The sequence below is a fragment of the Protomyctophum bolini genome, assembly GCF_963924005.1.
Source record: "Protomyctophum bolini genome assembly, chromosome: 9".
Classification (NCBI taxonomy): Eukaryota; Metazoa; Chordata; class Actinopteri; order Myctophiformes; family Myctophidae; genus Protomyctophum; species Protomyctophum bolini.
Window position 1 is genome coordinate 15,842,440 of NC_137870.1, and position 17,917 is coordinate 15,860,356.

General features: G+C 43.5%; 1 protein-coding gene across 1 annotated transcript in view; it reads left to right on the forward strand.

Annotated features, from left to right (window-relative positions):
- The window catches only part of dync2h1 (dynein cytoplasmic 2 heavy chain 1), a 268,404-nt gene that overhangs the window by 229,853 nt on the left and 20,634 nt on the right, over positions 1-17,917 (forward strand). The window contains exons 91-93 of the mRNA XM_080771399.1: positions 8,121-8,228; positions 8,539-8,640; positions 16,840-16,929. Of these exons, the coding sequence (XP_080627525.1) occupies positions 8,121-8,228; positions 8,539-8,640; positions 16,840-16,929 (300 nt within the window). The remainder of the gene's footprint in view (positions 1-8,120; positions 8,229-8,538; positions 8,641-16,839; positions 16,930-17,917) is intronic.

The window sequence follows — 17,917 nt, forward strand, 5'->3', positions numbered from 1 at the left end:
GCGTCTGCCTACGGAGCAGAAGATTCCAGGTTCGAGTCCTGGCTGGCTCGTAGTTTTCGCTTAATGGATAGCATTGTTAATGCGGCGCCAGAGTCACAGTTGATATGCATATAAGAATAACACTCAATGGCAGTTGAGTGCACAGCATCGAGTTATTCGGGTAGGCGGTTGTCCATAGCCACCGATCTGGCCGATATGCCCAGCTATAGGCATTTATGGACATCCAGTTGTCCAGGCTTATGGGAAGCCCTCTAACTATTAGGAGCATAAGACTGTTCCCTAAGCACTGAATCCTAACCACATCAGGGAGACATTTGAGTTTACCATTGTAGCAGGGTCTGTCTGTGTGTATGGCTGCAATGTGCATAATTGTAGAACCGTTCGCCCCACAGACTTCAAATTCGACACACGTGTTCCACACCACCTCAGGGAGTGCCGTGCTGGGCTCTGGACAGGGCCCCTGCCCAGGCTCCATATATGGAGCTGGCCTGTTTTGACATCACAACACGAACATTCCATATTTGGGCATGCTTGACACATAGGCTATATAGGAATAAAGGGACACAGAGAGACAGATACAGAAATCTCCATATATGGGCATAAAAGGAACACAGACAGATGGGTGGAAGTGGAATGGGTACTTTGACATTGAAAAAGAAAAGAAGCGCTACGTGGGTCCTTTATGTAGAGAAAACTGTAGACGGGTGCTCTTTGGAGAGCGTTTCATATAGCAAAGCACAAGATTTCTTCTTCAATGTCACTGTGGAAGGAGGTATAAGGTGGCGAACTTAAGAGAGGGTCCAAGGCAGCTCTGTCCAGTTAAAGTAGAAAATACTTTATTTCATTAAAAGGGTTAAAAACACGACCACCGCGTTTCGGCCTACATGGGCCTTCATCAGGGTCAACTCAGGCTTAACAGGGTACTTTGACATTGATTGATTGATTGATTGATTGATGTCTTAACAGTTTGCAGAATTACAGTCTCCCTGACCGGGGATCGAAACCGGGCTGCAGCTAGGATTCGCCGCTTTGAGAGCGCTTGAGAGCGGCGAATCCTTACCACTAGACCATCAGAGAGACATTTGAGTATTCCATAGTTGAGGGTCATCAGCTTGATGGCTGGGCCACAAAATAAAATAAATATAATTTTTGTGAGGCTATGTGGACCCCTGGCAAATGATGCAGACCCCAGGTTGGGGTGGATGGGAGCCGTGCATGACCGGGAGAGGGGGTGAAATTGGTATCCAAAGCTGAAAATGAATTTTATGTTTTCTAAAGAGCTTGTCTAGTCGGTAGACTAGACATTCTATCTTTGATTGATTGAAAAATGTATTAACAGTTTGCAGAATTACAGTACATTTCGGATTTTACGGGGGCCAGTTTAGAATTGCAGCCGTCCGTAGGTGCCCTTTGAGAGCGGTTTTGAAGGAGTCAAGGGATTCACATGTCTTAATGACTGTTGGTAGGGCGTTCCACATTTTGGTGGCATAGGAGTGAAAATAATTTAGTCCCTTGTTTGTGCAGAATCTGGGTTGTACATGGTTTGTTGCACTCCCTCTGGTGTTGTGGGTGTGGACTTTGTTTACATTAAGGAAGTATTTAGACAGGTACATGGGTATCTTGGTGGTGTATCGGATCTTGTGGACCAGACCCATTGCAAGATGCTGTACTTTGTCGTCGACCCTAAGCCTTTCCAGCCTGTCAAAGTGGGCAGGGGTGAGATGGGTTCGGGGGGTGAGGCCAAGTAGAAGCCTGACCAGTTTGTTTTGGGAGGTCTGGAGCCTTGTTTTAAGGGCCTTTGAGGTGCTGTGGTACCAAGAGGTGCATGTATAGTCAAAGAAACCTTGTATGAGGGCTCCTGTTAAGGTCTTCAAGGTGTTTTTGTTGACCAGTGAGGAGATCCTGTAAAGGAATCTTGTTATTTGATTAACTTTTTTGATTACGTTGGTGGCCATTTTATCACTGGAAAGATAGGGTGGAACCTAGGTAGGTAATTTCATTTTTTCGTGTGATAATATTGTCACCCACTCTAACCAAGAAGCCATCTGCCTTGCTGAGATTACTATTTGATCCGAAGAGAATGGATTCAGTTTTTCCCAGGTGTAAGGATAGTTTGTTATCAGCAAGCCAGGTGCAGATTCTACCGAGTTCAGAGCTGAGGGTCTTTTCAACATGCAGTTTGTTCCTGTCCGAGACCAGCAGTGCTGAGTCATCTGCGAACATATATTAGGAACAGTAAAGGCCCTAGTATGCTTCCTTGGCCTTTACTGTTCCTAATATATGTATTCCTCACACTCACTCCCTGTAGCCTGTTGTGTAACAATGGAAGGCACAAAGACCCCCCTGGCAGCGGCAGTCAGGCATGGCAGATCCTCACACTCTGAAGTTGAGTTTTGTCTGAAAAACTCAGCAGGTCAGTGGGCCAGTGGCGCAATGGATAACGCGTCTGCCTACGGAGCAGAAGATTCCAGGTTCGAGTCCTGGCTGGCTCGTAGTTTTCGCTTAATGGATAGCATTGTTAATGCGGCGCCAGAGTCACAGTTGATATGCATATAAGAATAACACTCAATGGCAGTTGAGTGCACAGCATCGAGTTATTCGGGTAGGCGGTTGTCCATATCCACCGATCTGGCCGATATGCCCAGCTATAGGCATTTATTGACATCCAGTTGTCCAGGCTTATGGGAAGCCCTCTAACTATTAGGAGCAGGGGGTGCATAAGACTGTTCCCTAAGCACTGAATCCTAACCACATCAGGGAGACATTTGAGTTTACCATTGTAGCAGGGTCTGTCTGTGTGTATGGCTGAAATGTGCATAATTGTAGAACCGTTCGCCCCACAGACTTCAAATTCGACACACGTGTTCCACACCACCTCAGGGAGTGCCGTGCTGGGCTCTGGACAGGGCCCCTGCCCAGGCTCCATATATGGAGCTGGCCTGTTTTGACATCACAACACGAACATTCCATATTTGGGCATGCTTGACACATAGGCTATATAGGAATAAAGGGACACAGAGAGACAGATACAGAAATCTCCATATATGGGCATAAAAGGAACACAGACAGATGGGTGGAAGTGGAATGGGTACTTTGACATTGAAAAAGAAAAGAAGCGCTACGTGGGTCCTTTATGTAGAGAAAACTGTAGACGGGTGCTCTTTGGAGAGCGTTTCATATAGCAAAGCACAAGATTTCTTCTTCAATGTCACTGTGGAAGGAGGTATAAGGTGGCGAACTTAAGAGAGGGTCCAAGGCAGCTCTGTCCAGTTCAAGTAGAAAATACTTTATTTCATTAAAAGGGTTAAAAACACGACCACCGCGTTTCGGCCTACATGGGCCTTCATCAGGGTCAACTCAGGCTTAACAGGGTACTTTGACATTGATTGATTGATTGATTGATTGATGTCTTAACAGTTTGCAGAATTACAGTCTCCCTGACCGGGGATCGAAACCGGGCTGCAGCTAGGATTCGCCGCTTTGAGAGCGCTTGAGAGCGGCGAATCCTTACCACTAGACCATCAGAGAGACATTTGAGTATTCCATAGTTGAGGGTCATCAGCTTGATGGCTGGGCCACAAAATAAAATAAATATAATTTTTGTGAGGCTATGTGGACCCCTGGCAAATGATGCAGACCCCAGGTTGGGGTGGATGGGAGCCGTGCATGACCGGGAGAGGGGGTGAAATTGGTATCCAAAGCTGAAAATGAATTTTATGTTTTCTAAAGAGCTTGTCTAGTCGGTAGACTAGACATTCTATCTTTGATTGATTGATTGAAAAATGTATTAACAGTTTGCAGAATTACAGTACATTTCGGATTTTACGGGGGCCAGTTTAGAATTGCAGCCGTCCGTAGGTGCCCTTTGAGAGCGGTTTTGAAGGAGTCAAGGGATTCACATGTCTTAATGACTGTTGGTAGGGCGTTCCACATTTTGGTGGCATAGGAGTGAAAATAATTTAGTCCCTTGTTTGTGCAGAATCTGGGTTGTACATGGTTTGTTGCACTCCCTCTGGTGTTGTGGGTGTGGACTTTGTTTACATTAAGGAAGTATTTAGACAGGTACATGGGTATCTTGGTGGTGTATCGGATCTTGTGGACCAGACCCATTGCAAGATGCTGTACTTTGTCGTCGACCCTAAGCCATTCCAGCCTGTCAAAGTGGGCAGGGGTGAGATGGGTTCGGGGGGTGAGGCCAAGTAGAAGCCTGACCAGTTTGTTTTGGGAGGTCTGGAGCCTTGTTTTAAGGGCCTTTGAGGTGCTGTGGTACCAAGAGGTGCATGTATAGTCAAAGAAACCTTGTATGAGGGCTCCTGTTAAGGTCTTCAAGGTGTTTTTGTTGACCAGTGAGGAGATCCTGTAAAGGAATCTTGTTATTTGATTAACTTTTTTGATTACGTTGGTGGCCATTTTATCACTGGAAAGATAGGGTGGAACCTAGGTAGGTAATTTCATTTTTTCGTGTGATAATATTGTCACCCACTCTAACCAAGAAGCCATCTGCCTTGCTGAGATTACTATTTGATCCGAAGAGAATGGATTCAGTTTTTCCCAGGTGTAAGGATAGTTTGTTATCAGCAAGCCAGGTGCAGATTCTACCGAGTTCAGAGCTGAGGGTCTTTTCAACATGCAGTTTGTTCCTGTCCGAGACCAGCAGTGCTGAGTCATCTGCGAACATATATTAGGAACAGTAAAGGCCCTAGTATGCTTCCTTGGCCTTTACTGTTCCTAATATATGTATTCCTCACACTCACTCCCTGTAGCCTGTTGTGTAACAATGGAAGGCACAAAGACCCCCCTGGCAGCGGCAGTCAGGAATGGCAGATCCTCACACTCTGAAGTTGAGTTTGGTCAAAAAAGCTCAGCAGGGCAGAGGGGCCAGTGGCGCAATGGATAACGCGTCTGCCTACGGAGCAGAAGATTCCAGGTTCGAGTCCTGGCTGGCTCGTAGTTTTCTCTTGATGACCATGAATGCCTATTTCAGCACTGCAAGCCGCTCCAACTTTTGGTTTTGTGTGGTGGTTTTCGTGGTTTCATGCTTCCTTCAATGCATGAGGAATGAGCTTCTTATCGCCTGAAAATGGAGAGTTTCCCTGTTAGGAAGTAGCACGTGGAAGAAACACATTCTAACCAGTTCCTTTCCCCTCCATCAGGCACCCAGGCTGACCAGGGGGAGACAGTATAGACACCAAGATTACTGCATGTTTTTTTTGTGAGAGTACCTACCTAGGGCACACGGGGAGAACATGCAAACCACACAGAAAGGCCCATTTACCTGGGGTCAGCCTGGGTGCCTGATGGAGGGGAAAGGAACTGGTTAGAATGTGTTTCTTCCACATGCTACTCTCCCTTTTCAGGTGATAAGAAGCTCATTCCTCATGCATTGAAGGAAGCATGAAAACCACCACACAAAACCACAAGTTGGAGCGGCTTGCAGCGCTGAAATAGGCATTTATGGACATCAGGTCATCCCTACAGTCTAACTAGCAGGAGGTGCATAAGAGTGTTCCCTGACCGGGAATCGAACCCGGGCCGCGGCGGTGAGAGCGCCGAATCCTAACCACTAGACCATCAGGGAAGTGTGAGAACCTCTAGCAGTAATGTCAGCCATCCAGGTATTCTGTATTTGTTTTGTGAATATTAGACAGGCACTGGCCTCTTCAGGAACGATCTAAGTTATTGTTTGATCTGTGATTCTCGACAACTGGATGTCCATATGCAGTATGCCTGTATATGGGCATATCGGTCAGATCAACCGCCTATCTGGATGACGCCGGGCACCATGCCAAGGCGTGCGTTGACTCCGTAGAGTTTGAGTTCACTCTGCCCTATTAGGTATATGGGCGTAGCTTTGCGTTGGCGGGTCTGGACAACCGGATCACCATATGTCCATATATGGGTGTGTTGGTCAGATCGGCGGATCTGTTCAGATTGATTTGATGCCATGCACTCAACTCTCCTATTTAGCAATGCAATTGCAGAGTTTGAAGTTAGTTGGTTGGACCTTCTTCAAGATGCGTTAACTACAGTCGGACGAACAAACATAATGTACAGAGATGTTGTGCATTTATTGTGTGATACTAGACCTACCGGCCTACTCGGGGAACAATGCAAGTTCAGAATGCATGCCCCAGCCAGTTTTGTAATACCTTTATTTATTTACTTTATTTGTTTATTTAGACAGGACGATGCATATTAATGGACATCAAATGGACATAAATACACCGGATATAGCAAAGATGCTAGTTTTCATCCGCAGTCCTCACAAAGAAACACAAAAACAGAAAACGGACAGACGAACAGTGCAATACATTTACACAGCATAAAATACACCTCAAACAAGATCACAAATGGTTGCAGCTTTAACTCCATATTGGTTGTAGTTTTCAGAGCGGTGACTCCATGTTGGTTTGTAGTTTTCAGATGGGGTGACCCCATGTTTTTTTGTAGGGGTTTTTACAGTGTAAATGATTCCTGATGTCATCAGTGCTAGTTGTTGATACAGAGACTGTTGTTGTACATTGGCACCTATTGAACTTCTTCCTGCATGAACCCATCCTAACTGTTAGGATTGACCGGGAATCGAACCCAGTCAGGTGGGGAGAGTGCCAAATCATAATCACTACTAGACGATCGGGGATATGATTGAGCATTTGGACTTTTAGGAATTAAGGTAACTGGCAGGAATCCCTTCTATTCAGAAGGTGTGGGTGGGATGGTGAAGGTGTGAATGAATGACCTTACAACGTGTTAAATAAGTAGGCTTCTGACATCTGTTTTCAACTAGCAGTATTGAGTCTCAGTATAGAGGGAGATTAGCTTGATAGCTGGGCCACAAAATAAATAAAGTGTGAGGCATGGCAACTTTGGCAAGGGGAACCCCCTGCAATTAATGCAGAGCCAAAGTTGGGGTCAACATGTTGGGAGCCGCACACAACCGAAAGACAGGATGACGAGACAGGGAGCCTCTGTTACTGAATAAACACTATGTTAATGATTTAATGAATGATCACTTACACCACCTTTAAATGTATTTTGTGATATGATCAGATTACTTTTTGGAGGGTTCAGGCTCTGTAGCCTGTTGTGTAACAATCGGAAGGCACAAAAGACCCCCTGACAAAGGCAACAGAGCAGGGGGCCAGTGGCGCAATGGATAACGCGTCTGCCTACGGAGCAGAAGATTCCAGGTTCGAGTCCTGGCTGGCTCGTAGTTTTCTCTTACTGTATGTATTATTAACATTCAACCCACTACCTGGCTCTCTTACTATTAATATAGCCTGTCAGACTGTGTGTGTGTGTGTGTGTGTGTGTGTGCGTGCACGGACGAGTGATTTGTCAAACACGGGTTGCATTTGGTTTCCTATCGAATGTGTCCTGTGACTGTCGCATCCCACAATGCATACTTATGTAGGCCACACAATCGGATGACTAACCATATGCGGTCTAACAGTGTGTATGTCAGCGACTGCAAATGCACACTATTTTCCTATATAATAAACAAATCATCATGCTATGATGATCACTATGAATCACAACACACCGTGAGCCTGTAGATCTGCTATTTATTTGAGTTATGACATTGTCATAGTAAAAACCCTAACAGTTTTATGACAAAAGATTAAATATGTCTGATGGCGACAATTTAAGATTTTCAGTCATGCCTCAGTGGTTGTGTGTGTGTGTATCATTGGGAATGGTTCTATCCCTCTGTTCTTTAGTATTCATGTGGGAGCTTCTCCAACACTATCTCTGTGTCTAGTAAGATCATATCGCTGTGTGACACGCTAACATTATTGTATGCTTAGATGTTGAACAGTATGCTCCAGATATTGGAACATACTGTTCAAATATCTCTCTCTCTCTCTCTCTCTCTCTCTCTCTCTCTCTCTCTCTCTCTCTCTCTCTAAAGGTCATATCATATTTTCTGTATTTCATTCACAAGTGGAAAAAAGGAAGAGTGTATTGTAAGAGATGAAGAGTATATTGTTTGTCTCTTTAATGAGTTGAGTACAATGAAAACCAGCTGTGCTACTGTACTGTTAGCTAACTTGTTAAAGTATTCAATCAATCAAATATCTCTCTCTCTCTCTCTCTCTCTCTCTCTCTCTCTCTCTCAGGGTTCCAATCTGATTCACCAGAAGGTGTCCCCTCCCTCAGAAGGTCATGGGTCACCCGTCCTGTCTTTCATTTTGCTGGAGCAGTTCAACGGCATTCGATTGGTCCAGGTTTGTGTGACAGATATTCAGCGCTATAACATCAACAGAAATAAATCTTTCGGTTTTTTTGGTGTTTTTTGTTGATACTCTTGGCCATCAACCCTGTGAGCAGCGATGAACAAGTTGCAGATCTAAAATCCCACAACATGACGTGTTTCAACACGTGAGATTGTAGATCTGCAAATGTCTTGGCTAATGTTCTCCCCAGAACAGTTTGTACACAAATATTTAAAAAGTACATCACCAAATGTCATAAAAAGCAGAGGCACAGTGTCTGTTCTAGGTGACGTTAAATGTTGTAAACACCCATGTGTCACAGGGCATCCATCAGTCGCTGGCTGCACTCAGCAAGGTCATCCGAGGGACATCACTGCTCACCGCAGACGTCCAGAAACTGGCCACCGCCCTGCTCAACCAGGAGGTAGGAACCAGTTTTCCCAGATTTTGTGAGAGAAATGAGCGACCACTGCCGACCAGGTCTGTTTATTGTGATGGACATAAGGCAGAGAAAGAGAATTCTGGTCTGAAAATGCTGATCTAAAAGCAAAAGTTTTGGGTAACAATCCTTATTTATGTTTTAGCCATTAATTTGTATTAAGCTTCAAAAACACACTAACCACAAAATAATAATAATAATAAATAGATACAAAATAACATGGTTAGGGCAAAGGTCGACAGTGGGAGAAGGATCAAATCGTGTGGTCAGGGAACAGTTTTTGTTTATGTCCATATCTGTACGGTTGCCTGTTTTAAAGGCCCTGTAAAACCATGAAGTGCTTCAAATAAAATGGTTATGATAAAAACAGATTCCAAGAGAGCCGCACAGTAGTAAAATGCAGGAATAAAATGTATTTACTGGCTCAGTGTGTGTATATTAAATAAATAGTATTGTGTTATTGAATCCTCATCAGGATCGATCTGTACACTAGAGCAGTGGTTCCAAAAGGGGGGTCCGGGGACCCCCAGGGGTACCTGAGGGAGTTCCAGGGGGGACCCATCTATTTTGTTCATGTTCATAAAGTGCTAAAGTGTTTAAAGCAGTGGTTCCCAAACTTTTTCATGTCAAGGACCCCCAAATTGACACTACTTAGCCCGTGGACTCCCATTTGAAAAGATATGCCAGGGACCCCCATAAGAGAAGACGTACACATTTAGACGTCTACATTTAGACGTACACATTTAGCGTCTACATTTAGACGTACACATTTAGACGTCTACATTTAGACGTCTACATTTAGACGTCTGTATACATTTAGACGTCTACATTTAGACGTCTACATTTAAACGTCTACATTTAGACGTATACATTTATTTGTTATCCGTGTTGCGAGGATGAGGGGGTACCTGGAAAAATATCTGGTCCAAAAAAGTTTGGGAACCCCTGCACTAGAGCCACTCATAGAACCATGAAGCACTAATAAAAAATGTTTTGTCATTATAATTATTATTCTATTCATTCATCCCGTTGAATTTCTGACTGTGCCTGCAATGATGATTATTAGACTGCAATATTTCCATTGAGATCCAAAATCATTACAAAACAGAAGGAGATAGTCGGCACGTTTTCCAAAATAGAAAAGTCTAAAATATTGGTAATGATCTAAATCTGTAAAGTAACTAGTAGTTTTCAAATAATTGTAGTGGAGTAAAGTACAATATAGTGAAATGCATGTTCTTTCAAATAAATGTACTTAAAAGTTACTTTCCAGGACTGATCAGATTTTGTATGTTTACAGTAAAAGTAGAGGAAGGGAGTAATAATATAGTTGTGGTAGCTGTTCGTCTGGATAGACCGTTAATAACCACCTTTTCTCTTCTTGGTTTGGTGCAATATACGTCATTTGAACAGTACACACACATACACACACACACACACACACACACACACACACACACACACACAAAAGGCATTGTTTTTGTTGTGATGTACAGTAGGCGCCTCTGTATCATGCACGCATAGCGCATGGAATCTGTTTTGTACGATAAAGCAGACTGATCTCACACTGACTTCCCCAAGGCCATTGCATCAGCGCCATGCTTCTTTTTTCTCTCTCATCTGCATTATATCTCATCCCTCTCCCCCTACCTCATCTCCCAGGGGGGCGCTGATACGATCGCCTGACCACACACACACACACACACACACTGTGCTGTGTGTTTAATTAACTGCTGTTCTTTGATTTCAACATACGATTAGTCTAGAATACCATGGACCTTCACATGCTAAAACGTGCAAAGAAGATGTGACACATAAATAAAAACCATGCACTGTTTGTGCTCACAAATTGATGCAACTCCTCCGGGTGAACGGAGTGACCTTGAAACACGTACGCACGCACACACACACACAAATAAAGCTGTTACATTTTGGGACGTAAGTTTTGTGCTGTAAATGCCATTCATATTGGACTTTTCTGTTTGGATGTATGGGCTGTCAAGGCCAGAAAGTAGTTTTTTTTGGCACTCAGTAGGCGTTCCGGCATACTGTAACTTCCTGGTTTGATGATGATGTCACGCACATACCCTCTATACTCGTCCTGATTAATTAATTTTGCGCAATGCGCAGGACGCTTTTGATGAGCAGGCTCGTCTTAAGGTGCTTGGTATTGCTATAATATTGCTTTGCTGTGTTTCATTTTTGGAACAGCTCTGGTTGATATGCACCGTTGTCAGCCCCCCCACACACACACACACACACTGATTTTGTTTCAACATAGCCATTAGCTTCTGTTTTAGTCGCGGCCTTTGCACGCTTTTTTTCTCCGAAACTAATGTGCTGTCAGTGGTTTTGAACGAATCGACGATGTTCTGAGGTCTTTTCTGATTATCCGGTGAGCGTGATGGGAACATTGACGTTTTCTAGAGCCAGGATGGACCTCATTTTAGTTAGCTAGCATTGATGAGTATGCTGTAACATCCAAGATGGAAGCGGCCACGCGTCATGGAATAGCTTGAAATCACCGGCACCAAAGTCCAGCAGGCGGCACTCATTTTAACAGATATTTTGGTATTTTAAAGTAACTATAGTCTATATATTGTAGATGTCTAAGTGATATGACGAAGTGGACTGTGCCAAATATAGCCTACTGCTTTAAGTAAGAAGGGCACATCAAATAAATGTATAAATGAAGAAAAACCAATGTAGGCCTAGCCTTCTTGATTTAGGTTGCAACTAATTAAGCAAGTTGTACATGAGGCAGTGATGAGTTTCATATGCACATCTCAAGACAAACCTGCACAGGGACTCAAGGGGTTATATAAGACAGAGGCTTAACCATGAAGCAACCATTTATCTTGTGAGAAACAAGACAAAAGAGAAACAAAAGATATGTCAAACTAGTGAAAATAGCAGATCCGCAATTTTCACAACTAATTAAGTTATTTGAAATATTTGTTTACTTCATGAAAATATCTTGCTCTTTTGAAATAATTATTTTTAACAATGTAGTACGCAAATATGAAATATTTTACCTGTGACCCATAAAATGTGTCCGTGACCCAAACATGTGTTTTGGAAACAATGTGATAAACCATTTCAGGTTCTCAGTTTCTTACTTTCCCTCCCCTTTTTTCCCCTTAATTATTCAGGGTAGCCCATTGAGAGCAAGCTCCCCTTTTCAAGGATGCCCTGATCACAGCATATAAAACACAATACATACAATGAAAGACAATTACAAACAATTGAACGACCACATTACAACGTCACAGATGCAAATAAATACAGTGTTACATGAAACGGGTGCAGTCACTATGTAGTCACGTAGTGTGTCCTCAAGAAGAATCAAAGATATCTCTATGGAGACCAATGAAACCAATTTCAGAGAGTCCTGATGTTTGTTCTATTTATGTGGAGCATACTAAATGAAGCAGTGCATGGTTCCGTGTTCACTGTTCTCACGTGGACTGGTACTGTATATCTAATGTTTGTTTGTGAACGTGTGAAACACAAAGGAAGCTTACCACACAAGGCCTTATGAATAAATACTATGCAATGTTGCTCTCTATGAATACGAGTTTAGTGAAATCCTCTCCTATATTGTTTGGTCGTTTCTTGGCGCAGTGCTGTGGCGGTCAGACACGGCATTGGAGGGCTTTATAAAGCACACCGTAGGCTCGTTGTTTTACTTTTGTTGCTGTCATAATGGCTTCTGGAGACGCAGCCTTTATCAATTCTGCTAAGTCAGCCTTGTCCTGCTCTTCCCTGGGACTGTTAGGGGTGATGCCAGGTGTTTTTACCGCATATAAAAGATGTCGTAAGCTGCTTTGTAAGTGTGCCTATTCAGGCGGGCACGCACGTTTTGTAAAACTACGCTTGTGAGGACATCATCATTTTAGACTCTAACCCTAACCCCTAAATGCCTAATCTTAGTCACCAACCTGGATCTTTTCCTAATTAATAATTCTGTTTTAACCATAAAACAACCATTTCTCTTGCTAGGACTAGGAGCTTTTTCCTCACAAAATGTATTTTTCTCAGAAATCTACTATTCCTGTGGGGACATTTGGCCCTCACAAGTACACACACACACATGCATGTGTGCGTGCGTGCGTGCGTCACACAGACATTTGCAGAAGTGCTAAAAGGAAGGGTACTTTACCCTGCAGGTGATAAGGAATGACGGAGGGGATAAATAGGAATGTGAAGTGGGATGGAGGGGATGTGCAGACGGGAGAGGAGAGAGGTTGCTAAGCAGCCACTACTCCAATCTCTGCTTCCTCCCTGCATCCCTCCCTCGTCTCTCTTTTTCTGTTTACAAATTCGTGAGCAGCCTTAAGCATGTTCATCTCTCTCCCCTTCTACCCTTTTATCTTAATCAGCAGGTTTTCACAGTCTCATCCCCACATCTCTCCTTATCTTTCTTTCTGTCTTTCTCACGCACCAACTTTTCCACCCATGCAGCACCCACTCCCCCCTCTACCCAGTTCTGCGCCTCTCCTCTCATCAGCCATCTCTAGAACTCCAGAGCGATCGTCTATTTTGTGTTAAAATCCGACGAAAGGTTTGGCCTGACTCCAAATGAAACCAATTAAATACTTGACATGGTGCTGGGTACAGAGTGTTGTTTTTAGCTTTCATTTGTTTTCGTGCTCATCTCCTCAAAGTTGAACCTTTCATTTCATCATATTATGTTTGGCTCATCAATCTATCGTCAGTTAACTTGGAATTTGTTTAAAGTTTTTAAGATAATAGGTTCCATAATGAGGGGACGTTTTTGAAGAATGGTGAAGTGTTTGTTTCATGCGATGCGCTGCTGAGCCGACATTTCCTTGGAGTGAGAATGGTTGCCATTGCGATTCCAAAACTAAATGACAGTGTTTGAAATCATTCCAACCCGATAGACCTACCTATTAAACATCTAAATGTTTTGTCAGTCAAAAGATAAATACAGTTCTGTTCATCACTTTCCGCAAGTGACCTGCAGTAGAACTCTGCCTGGCTTTCTCTCTCCTTTTCTCTCAACCTCTCTCGTCTCTCTGACAGACACTGCACGTAGCATGGACTGTTCATGAATCCAAGTAATTGTAGGTGAGGTATGCAGAAGTGAATTTTACATAATGCTGTAGGACTATTTTGTGGCGGTCGAATTACGAATTATATAAGTCTGATATATCCAAGGTTTCTAGTAACGGCAACAATTTTGTTTTATAAGCCCTGGGCCCTCATTAAGAAGCCCTTTCCCCCATCTTTCAGTGTCCCCAGAGGGGGGGGGGGGGGACAATGGAACCTGCTATTACATAGGCCTCTTTATCAACCTCAACTGTTAACTATACAGTGTGATTTGGCTGGGCAGGAAAAAATAATGTAAACTATTAGTGATTGCTTGTCATCCTAGCAGCCTTTCTGTAAAAAAGCTTTACAATGAGCTGCATCCATTCCACAGTACCAATCTCCTGCATTATTCTGCACACAACATGTAATGCCTGATAATGATAATAAATAACCCCCCTGGCTCTTATTTCAATAGATCATTGTGTGTGTGTGTGTGTGTGTGTGTGTGTGTGTGTGTGTGTGTGTGTGTGTGTGTGTGTGTGTGTGTGTGTGTGTGTGTGTGTGTGTGTGTGTGTGTGTGTGTGTGTGCGCCGCATACTTGTGGGCATGTACAGTATGTAATCAGACCGGAGCGATATGCGGCCACTAGAGGCGGGATCAACTGGTGACATTTTGAAGCTGTGCCACAGCGCAAATGTAAACGCAACCTAACAGGACTATAAACTCGAAATTATTATGGAAATATCAGATTTTTGTCCCACTGCTTCCTGTTCATCGTTTCTGCTTGAGAGAGCCCAGATGCAGGCAGGAGGAGAGAACTTGTGAACTCAATACTGCCGCAATCTGGCGGAGTGCAGGTTAAACTAGATAAGGCTGTGTGTGTAAACACGCTTCCCCTTCCCCCTCCCCTCTGGCATGCATCAGAGTGATTGCTGTATTTGAGCACTAATGAGCACAGAAGGAGTTTGACACTATTGTGGCCAAATTAATCAACTCAGTGCAAAACCCCTTTGAAGTTCAAAGGGATCAATCCAGAGCTCCGGCCAAGAGAAAGCAGCAGACTGACTCACTGAATGAGTCAGTCATGCTGCTGTAGCCGCCGGGGACACTGACAGTCTGGAGCAGTTAGAACTCCCATACAACAAGCTTCAGTCAACGAACATGATTGCCAGTCTACGTGTCAAAGTGTCCCTGAGCAAAGCACTTAGCCCTAACTGCCCACACCCTTCAAATACTTCATACTTGAAATACTAGTATTTCAAGTATACAGAAATACTGAAGTATTTCAAGTATACAGAGTGTACCGTACTCACTTTGTAATCACTTCATGTACTGCAGGTGGTGAAGTGCCCAGGAGTGAGTGTTTTCTTAGCCATGCGTCATCCTCTCTTATGCAAATAATGTATACGGTACTGTAGTGTACATGAAGATGTGGCTCAGTGCTGCACTGGTGTGTACCGAGGCGTGTGTCACCTACTGGCTGCTAGGACTACTGAGCCGTGTGAGATGAAAAAGCAGACATTGTCACATGTGTTACATTTCTAGAGCTATGTATATATGTATACATATTATTGTCTCCACCAGTCCGAAGGCATGGGGAGAGAGTATGTTTTGCACTCCGTCCGTCCATCTGTGTGTGCATCCGTCCGTCCGTCCGTTACCAGCTAATCTCTGGCCCCATTAATTAACCCGGTTGATGCCAAACTTTGCACACCCACTCCCTGGATGCCAACGACAAACCTCTGCCCCAAATTCTCCACAACGGCCTGTTATAGCACCACCATGAGGCCGATTTTGGCAAAAACATATTTCTGTACATTACTCGTACAGATTTTATTCATACATCACACAATTCAGTACACACTATCTCCATATAATCAACATGGATCTGCACCACCCTGATTGGCTAAGCTTGCATGATTTGTTTCAAACAAAATGCCACAAATTACAAACAGCGATTTCCATGAAATTACACACACGACATGCCACATATTTCTTTCAAAATCAGCCTCACAGTGGCACTATAACAGGTCAACTCCTGATTGCAACTATAACTGCATCGATCTGTGCACAACTTTGTATGCGCATCCCTAGAGGCCATGGCAAAACATTTTCCACATCTCCCAGATATAGCGCCACCATGAGGCCGATTTCTGCAAAACACATTTGTTTATATTAGTCGCACAGATTTAATCCAAATCTCACGCAAATCGTTACACATGATCTCTGCAGTCATGTGATCACAACGAGTCTGTTGGATTTCTCAGATTCTACACTGATTGGCTAAGATTGCCTTCCAAGGTTTTCAAGACTGGCCCATTTTGTACAAAATGCTGCAAATCATGAACGCAGGGCCGTGCAGTGCAGTGAAACTGTGCAGTGTGCACGCATATTCCCACTAGGTTGAGGAAGCAATGCTACTTTTGCAAATCAGCCTCATGGTGGCGCTATAACAGGCCAAGTCACGTCTTTACATGCACCGATCTGCATAAAACTTTGTATGCACAAAACATTGTGTACACACATACACTTTTCTAGCACCACCAGGAGGCCCATTTATGTGCAACACTCTTGTTTATATTTTGTAACTTTCATGGACTGTGTGAATAGACTATGTGAATAGAAAGGCCACTGTTTTGCCATTACAACGACCCACCTTTGTCAATAACCTGCCATTTGTATAATGCATGCCATTCATCTTTATATTATTACTAAGCATTATTAATATACTGTTACATGTTATATTATTTTTGTTGCCCTGTTATACAACCACCAGATGAAGGCAGGCTGCAATGTCCTGCTCATCCAGAATTATATCCTCAGAGATGCTATGAGTGATCTGGCACTGCATTTCCTCAACAAAATGAAGACAATTGTTGAAAAAAAGAAAAAGAAAAAAAGATCTTTATATTACTCCTAAACATTTTGTCAAACAGCACACACACTCCTATCCTCCTGGTGGAGACCTGTACCCACAAACTTTTCTAGTTTTATATGTAGACATTTTTAACTCAAATCTTTGCTTCTGGGGGGTCCCTGGAACAACATTTCAAAAGTTCAAATACATATAATTTTGGGGGTCCCTGAGATTTTCACCTTAAACTGAGTATCTCTCTCTCTCTCTTTCAGTGTCCCTTGGCTTGGCAGAATAAGTGGGAGGGGCCAGAGGAGCCCATGCAGTACCTCAGAGCTGTGGTTACACAGGCCCTCGCTGTGCAGGTAACACACACACACACACACACACACACACACACACACACACACACACACACACACACACACACACACACGTCCTGGGCATCAGAAGTGTTAATTGTGAACCTGTGAGGTACGCAAATTCTGTCTTCTACCAAAGACAGCGGGGATAATTAGCGGTCAAGCCTATTTACATTTCAAAGTACGGTGATGGGGAAATGACTGACGACCTCAGCACTTATTAGGAGGGGGACCTCATCATATTGTCTCTGTCGGGTGGAAACCTCATATGTCCTAAATTGTTACTTTTCAGGATTCAAATGCAAAAGTAGCAGATGTACAAGCTCAAAAGACGGTGCTTTCGAGCTTGTAGATCTTCTACTTTTGTTTGAGACTCTGTAGCATGATCAAGTAGAGTGTTCATTTACGAAGGAAAAACAAACACAGAAAGTTAGCATGACGGAGATGGGAGGTTTCTGCCCGACAACAGTGATCAATAGAGCTCTTCCGGGTGATTTCAGCAGGCCTGCCCTCGTCAGCATGGACCTAACGATTCACACCAATCCATTTAAACCCATCATGCATTGCTCCTCTCTGTCCCCACGGTAATGATTAACACTGTTCTTTTACCTTTGCATAATTAAGCCATTGGTCGTGAACCCACTGTGGGTGACGAGCACGTTTCTGGTCGCATGCATGTGTACACACACACACACACGCACGCACACACGCACGTGCGCCTGTAACTAAGTCTTGGTATAAATAATATGAGTCAACACAGCTCACATTACTAACATTGCTGACACCGACAGTTATGATGTATGTCACTAAAAAGTACTACATTAATAAAGTGTATTATTATTAATTCACTAGCAGGTATTGAGAGTCATGAGGCGGTCCCCTCCTCTCTGTCTCAAGAGTACACATAAGCTCTCTCTCTCTGACACCCCCCCCCCCCCACACACACACACACACAGAGAGAGATACATAAAGCTATTTATATTAAAGTGAC